Source organism: Puntigrus tetrazona, chromosome 10 (assembly GCF_018831695.1).
Source record: "Puntigrus tetrazona isolate hp1 chromosome 10, ASM1883169v1, whole genome shotgun sequence".
In the NCBI taxonomy this organism is placed as follows: Eukaryota; Metazoa; Chordata; class Actinopteri; order Cypriniformes; family Cyprinidae; genus Puntigrus; species Puntigrus tetrazona.
Genome location: NC_056708.1, coordinates 14,125,511 through 14,132,963, shown reverse-complemented (window position 1 = coordinate 14,132,963; position 7,453 = coordinate 14,125,511). Strand labels below are relative to the sequence as shown.

General features: G+C 39.6%; 1 protein-coding gene across 2 annotated transcripts in view; it reads right to left on the bottom strand.

Annotated features, from left to right (window-relative positions):
* Positions 1 to 7,414, bottom strand: part of LOC122352553 (disks large homolog 1-like) — a 10,225-nt gene extending 2,811 nt beyond the window's left edge. The window contains exons 1-3 of one of the 2 annotated variants that reach the window (XM_043249997.1): positions 5,944 to 7,414; positions 4,094 to 4,225; positions 1,251 to 1,943 (exon numbers count right to left, since the gene is read on the bottom strand). In XM_043249997.1, coding sequence (XP_043105932.1) covers positions 1,732 to 1,943; positions 4,094 to 4,225; positions 5,944 to 5,962 — 363 coding nt within the window. In that variant the 5' untranslated portion in view covers positions 5,963 to 7,414 and the 3' untranslated portion in view covers positions 1,251 to 1,731. Of the gene's footprint in view, positions 1 to 1,250; positions 1,944 to 4,093; positions 4,226 to 5,943 lie in introns of those variants that run through there. The other variant, XM_043249996.1, reaches the window with a different exon arrangement.
* Positions 7,415 to 7,453: the final 39 nt, after the last annotated feature.

Here is a 7,453-nt window from a genome sequence, read left to right as displayed (position 1 = left end):
TATATATATTTCCACAAAACTCCACAAGATGGCAACATTATTCTCTTTAAATGAAGTGAACTGGAATCCCACTGCCATTGGCATAATTACGCAGAGAAACAGAGGTGGGCTCAGCAGTTTCTTTGTGGTTGTGGTTCCGGAGCTAAAGGCTTGGTAAGGAAATTATTCACATTACATTTGCATCTTTAGACCAGCATTAATATCTTCCCAGAAACTTCACTGTCCTTGAGGGCATCTGATCATTTTCAGCCATCTGTTTCAGAGGTGGGGCCAAAGCTGGTATCCAACCAAACGCATGTGGCATCACGTTTCTGTAAACACTGACTTATTATAAACTAAAATTATACCATGAAATAAACACGCAGGTTGACTATTTATAAACAGGCCAAGATTCGTAGCATAAAAAGTGAAACAGAATTGAAAGGAATACAAAAAAAGTTATGCCTCCTCATGTCACTCCACTTGTTTGTTCGCCATCCATTTCAAAACAAAGTCTACAAAAATTCTACACGTGTTCCACAGAACGATAGCACACGGATTTGGATTAACATTAAGGTTAGAATTGATCTTTTATTTCTGGGTGAAGCTTTCCTTTAGACGTTATCTCAAAACAATACTTCATAATGTGATAGATCGAAAAAGGCAATACACGGGCAGTAGCTTTTAGACAGCTTTAATGTATAAATAACCTGTAACAAGTGAAGACAGTGATCTCTGTTACATTAAGATGAGATGCTGACCCACTTGTACTAGAAGTATGTTATTATCTAGAAGAGTTTTACACCAATACCTTTAACGCCTCTGTAATCTATGCTTTTATTAATACCGCTCATACAGCCTGTCAGAAAACTATGACTATATTCATATATATTCGCTCAGACCGCTTACTCGCTATCTTCACAACTCCCAAAATGCATTTCCCAGTAAAATGTATTCACAAAATACACTACGAACCACTGATCTCAGATCTGGGTCAAACATTAACCTGACAAACAGTATTACACTGACCTGTAAATAGAGCCAGCACTCTCAGACAGAAGTCCTCGCCCAGAGTCCTTCGGTTTGAGGCATGGTTTCCACCACCATGTGAGACACATAAACTCGTGTCCACTTGTTCAAGGAAATAAACAAGACCAGACGAAAGAGCGAGGGGAAAGAGAGAGATAACATGCTGCTATCACAAAGCAGCAGGATTAACAGCAGAGAACATGCTACAGGGAGCCTAGATTATTCTAGAGCAGGNAAAAAAAAATCGCCGCTAATCTTCCCTCAAAAATAATTTAAGTGTCAAATATGGATGTTTTAACAGTAAAGTGACAATGAAATCAAACTTTCAATGAAAATTTCTCATCCTAAAGAAGCTACACTCTTAAAAATAATGGTGCTTCATGATACTATAGAAGAAACTTTTTGTCTCCATAAAGAACCTTCAAGATCTCTGTGTTTCAAAAAAGAAAGAGATGGTTCTTTAAAGAACCGCTGATTGCATGGTTCTTTGTGGAAACAAAAATGTTTTTTCTAGGGCTTTGCTGTGAAGAACCTGTTGAAGCACCTTCACGTTTAAGAGTGTACTTTGTTTAAGGTTGACATCCCCATCCCCTTCAAACATCTGGATGGATTTTAGAAAAAACTATTTCCAGTGTATAAATTCCTATCCGTTTTATTTTCCTCATTTAATTGTTCTCTGTGCTAAATTATGAATAGTAAATTTATTGGGATTGCTAACATGGATTAAGTTAGAACAACATACTCTCGCACAGACACAGACACAATAAATGATGTAATCCTTATTGGATCCTGCTGTCTGTGACACAAAGCCAGACTAAACTTTGATGAGCGTTCTTGAACTCTACAAACTGTAGCAGAGCAGTTGTATTGTTCTAGCCGAGGAACTCGGACCAAACAGACATCATCCAATCTCCTGGTATCAGGAAAACCCCTTCCTGCAAGAGTAACAGATCTGATTACAGTTTAGCAGAATGAAAAAAAAAAAAAAAAAAAGGCTTCTCGTGGGACGGTTTCTCTGTGAAACAGGAGTACGCCGTCATGGCTCTTCTATTAAGAGGGCAGTGTCCAACCTTGTTCAGATGACAGTGACAAATAGGGCCCATTAAAAACCTCTATGGAACAAATTGGCAGACTGTGGTTGGTTTCCCGATTAGACCGCAGTGGCTCTGTATCTAAAGGGTTCCAATGAGCAGCTGTGATAGAGAATATTTAGCCAGGAAATCTCATCAAAAAGACCGACTCTAAAAAAAGACAGAGCCATTCCGGAGAACTTTTGATTTAAACAGTAAAATACTGAACTGAGATCTGAACTGTGTGATACAGGAGGGTGCTTTTCTGTCAAAATAACACAGGCCATTTCATTTTGGCTTCTCCATTCTGAACAACTGTGCACTGCCAAAACTACTGCTATAATGTAAATCAAAATGTCACTGCCTTCAGGGTTGCAATTCAACAGAATCTCGAGGTACAGAACCTTATATTTTTTGATCTAACCCGAAACGTTCAACCTGTGCCGTCAGATGTAAATGTTTCCTGGTGAATGGGAGAATAGGTTAAGCAGTTAAGAGGCTGCACTTCTCTAGCATGATGGCAAACCATCCAGATTACTCTCATGCTAATGCCTTCTAAGATGATTACTGCTATTTCAGGAAGTGACCTTAACCTTTAACAGCATTTTACTGAAAATCAATAGAAAGGGGTGTAAGATCTAAACGATTATTTCAAATTGTTTTTAGTAACAAAGATGCAAGCTAATTATACAGGTAGTTTCTAAATGCGTTAGGTGGTGTAATGCATTCAGCCAACATCTGTGAATGAACGTGAAGGCCTCTTAGGATCACGTCACCTTTTCCAATTAATAGAAAGCAATCTGCCGTGAACACAATCAGATGGTTGAGGCAAAGGTCAGAGCAGAATAAAAGGAATTACAGATATTACAGATTATGGAGAGGAAAATTTCACAATTATTACATTATCCAAGGCAAAATCCCAATCCCCAGATCATGACACCACATCTCCAGCACACAACTATGATTTAGCATATTGCATCTAAACACACCGTTTAGTTTTTTTACGCAATTTTGCTACGATAATAAATCTCATCCAACACTTACAAACGTAGAAAACTTAAACAGATGCATGACTTCCTACTCTTTCTTGAAAACCAATGGAATATTTATATAAAGCAACTAAATGAAGCAATTTATTTCATGGATACATTTACACTTTTTTTTTTTTTTTATTAAGCAAACACGCTCTGACCATTGGTCACCTCCCGCTGCACATTTCTGCGTTTCTTTACTAATTGATTGAATGAACCTTTAGAATAAAGATCAGCATCCAAGTGAAACAGACTGTGACAGCACAGTGGTCCATCTCATTATAGAAATTATTATAAGACGTTATATTCCTGAATCATCAATTGCACACTCTGTATTTGACTAACGAAGTGTCTAAACATTTAATAAAATCATGGAAGTCAAAACCATCAATCTCTTGCTCTCACTGATGCTTACTAAAAGCACACGAGAGCATTTGTCCTTAAGCTGCAATTGACCTTGAGTATGAATAAAGGAGTTAAACCAATCAAGATTCAAAACCAATCTGATTCTTCTTTACAGAAAAGACAAAAGCTTGCCTTGCGGAGATTTGAGCTTATGAAGAACACGTTTAAAATACCAGAGGCACAGGGAAGCATCTCCTGCCACATCAGCAAGGTTAAAAATAACTATATTTCAGAAAAAAAAGCCCTAAAGCGGCAGAATGTGCCCACTGCTTAAGAATGAACTATGAGCAAATGTCACCTCAGCAGACAAAGCACATGCAATCTTAATGGAACAAATAATAAAAAAAAGAAAACATTGACCTCAAGACATAAATACACTGCTTCATACTAGAACAATGAACTCTTGGCGTGAATAAACTCAAGCAAATATATTTTAAAAAGCTATTAGCAAGAAACATCTGTATGCCGCTCAGAAAATCACTTATCAACAACTTTATTCTGCGCCTCGTGTTTTCATTGACCTATTTTCCTATTACAAGGAAAAATGGTTCTTTTTATAAAAGGAAAACATAAGCTTACCTATGAGAGCCTGGAAAAGACTGCTTTTGAAAATGCCCATGACTCGTAAGATGGCAGTTTTGAGCTGTTGTTCCTCTGGTTTCTTCAGTTTGGAGCAGTAGTCCTCCAGGAGGCTTATTGCCCTGGCCGTGTCTGTAAAACAGAAGAAATGTTATGCCACTGGCATTAAATCTGCGACATTTAACATGGAACTGTCTAACACACACACACACACACATACACACACACACATTATAATCATTTATAATTTAAAGGAATGGTTCATCCTACCCAAATATTGAAAATTTCTTGAAAATATACTCGCCTTCAGGCCACCTAAGCAAGTACAGGTAAAATACATTTGTCTTGTGAAGCAAAAAGCTTAATGTTTGTAAGACATTTTAACTTTCAACCATTTCTTCATCAAAAATAATGCTTTCCTCAGCGACGAAATCCGTACCCTGTTGTCTTCTCACATCACAATCCACCGTTTTCCCTTGTAAACAGTGTTTGAATTGCACAAATTTCTCTCCCGATTAACACACATTCCTAGTCAAACCGTGAATCATTCATCGATGTGGGTTTTGCTCAGCGTGTCACATTATAAAACTAAAATGGGTTGTGAACGGAGATTTGCATCGACTCAGAATCTCTGAACTGACGATCAAGCTGTACTTCCAATGGGACATGCTTAAAGAGAACAGCAGAGAAGCTGTCTTCAAACAATTCACCGCATCCCTGCATGCTTTATAACGTAGTAACCAGTTAACAACTTGCAGAGACTATGAGAGACCCTTTACTACTGGCACAGATCATCAGAGTGACTGAGCATGACTCAGTCACTTAGTCACACAGACAAACAGACACTGGGGACAGGACGGGGGTTCATTCCTGTATTCGACAGATCGTTCTGAGCACCACAGTTTAGAAAAACTGAAAAAAACAACACAAACATTTTAATAGTAACACGCGGACGATTACTGTGGATGCTCAAATGAGACCTGTGCTAACGATCAACTTATAGGACAATAAAATTGGAGATGTACTACATTTACAGTGTGCATAAAAAAGACTTGTAGGTATTTAAAGAGTAACTTCAGCTGCATAGCAGTCTGAAATATAAATACAAACCAGAGATCATCCGAGGTCATAGGCAGGTTGGCCATACTTGTGTCTATTTTTACAGACTACAAACTTACAGCAGAGTATAATTACACTATTAGTATGCCTACGTATATAATTACACATATTTTAGGCTTAGAAGGCACAGAAGTCAAAATAAAAAAGGATAATTAAGGCACAGCCACAACAGTCCTGCTATAACATGATCATCTTTGCAACAGCAACACATTCAAATAATCAAGCCCTGATGCTCTGCCTTACACTACTATACGAATTTGTCACGTGTCGTGCTATATTTCAACATTTTGCACAAATGAGCATTATGAATAAAGCTTTTATGGCCACATATTGAGAGACAACATGTAGCATTCGTGTTTTAAAATAATTTCGTCTTCATTAGATTAAATAAAAGTATACAGTATACTCTTAAATAAGAATATACTGGTCAGTATATTCTTTAATATACATATTTATAAATATTGCACCTTACTCGAGTACGTTTTACACGAAAACACTATTTCAAAATGTATTTTTTTAGTGTGTTGCTTGCCATTTCTTCGTAAGTATTCGTAAAACGCACCAGCAATGTCTCTATAACATTTCTACACTATTTGCTCAGTGTACAATTTCTCAATTCACGCATGCACGTTTTAACCCGAAATAATGCTGCCTCAAAAAGCGACCGCCATACAGTCATACAACAATCACGTTTCCACGATTGCACGCACGCTGCGATGTTTATTTCTCACCTCGTTTTCTTAAGGGCATAATTACTCCTTTATGTCCTCGTGGGATTGTCACGCATGGAAACGGCGACACAAAAGTTTCGCCCTCATCTGCTGTCAGTGTCTTTGAGAAAGTGTCACCTGCTAAAAGCAGCAAGTTCCCGCTCGGGTCCTTGATTGTAGATGTTAAAAAAAACGATCGGCAGCTCTCGGGGTCGTCGCTTTTAATTGTCAAGTTAAACAGGAAGAGGCACGCGCCGAAACATCTTGCAGAAGAAAACACATGCCGAGCGCATGATTGTCGCTCATGAGAAATAAATCCATAATCCGATAGAAAGAGTGGAGAGTGATCGAGTGCACCTAGGTGTGGATGAGTCCATAAGAAATGCTCTCCGGTGTCTGCATATGTTCTCGGTGCCGAGCTCTCCGAGGATTATTTTGCTGGAATATTCGCGCAACCACCGACTCCTTAAATGCCTTTGGTGTTTCACTACATAAACCTAATTCAATCACGCAGTCCATAACACAACCCATACGGCCCCGACACACATTAAAGGCGCAGTGACTAAATAAACTAAAACTAACCACTAGTTTTTGCCCCAAAGGGCCACGTACATCAAATTAAAAAGGCTCTCCGGTACATGGCTTTTCTTGGATTAGATTCGGTCAGCGTTATGCTGATCAAGCATTATTTCAAATCCTTAAACTGCCAATGTGGAGATCCAGCAACAGTTCGGGCGATAAATAAGCATGGCATCCCGGTGTGTCATATGCCTGTGTAAGTTGAATGGTGCATGCTTGCTTCTTGAAGAACAACTTGTTCTGTACACAGGGAATGACGTTCACGTGCTTTATGTTTTAGATTCTGATCCTTGAACAGGGAGAAACTGGAAATTGCAATTGGAGACTTTGATGATCATCTTGCCGCCCGACGAGCGCGATCCACTTTCACGTCACTTCGAGAACCGAGCGAAACCTTCAGCACGCGGGCAAACTGCTGTGAAATCCCGATCTCTAGGCAGAGACAGAAGGCAGATTTAACTAAACAAGGCAGAATGCATTACCCCCATGAAACAGCAGCCTGGCGGTGCGACGCCTGTCGGAAAACACCTGCAAGTTTCATCCAGCTTTCCGATAACGCATGTCTCCACAATTGCCTCTGTAATTAAGCCAATCTGAGCAAATATATCCCAAAGGTCCTCGTCAAACGTCCCGAAAGGCAGTTAGAACAACTTCACCCCCTTTCCCGTCATTTTTTCTGTCAATATTCACGGCATCTTTTGCCAAAGCTGGTTTGCATACTCTCTCTACGGTGGGTGCAGTATCACCAGCAGCAGCAGCATCATCACCAGTTTCGCCTTAGCAACGAGAGGGTTGACCCGCCGGGATTGACGGGACTCGTCCTCCAATGGCGTTCGCTCATTTGGTCAGTTGGCGCACGCGCGGACCAATAGGAATCGCCGTATTGTTCCTGGATCTCGGGGTGAGAGTTGACTGAAACATGTGGTTAGACATGGCTGCGCCCTGCTGGCAC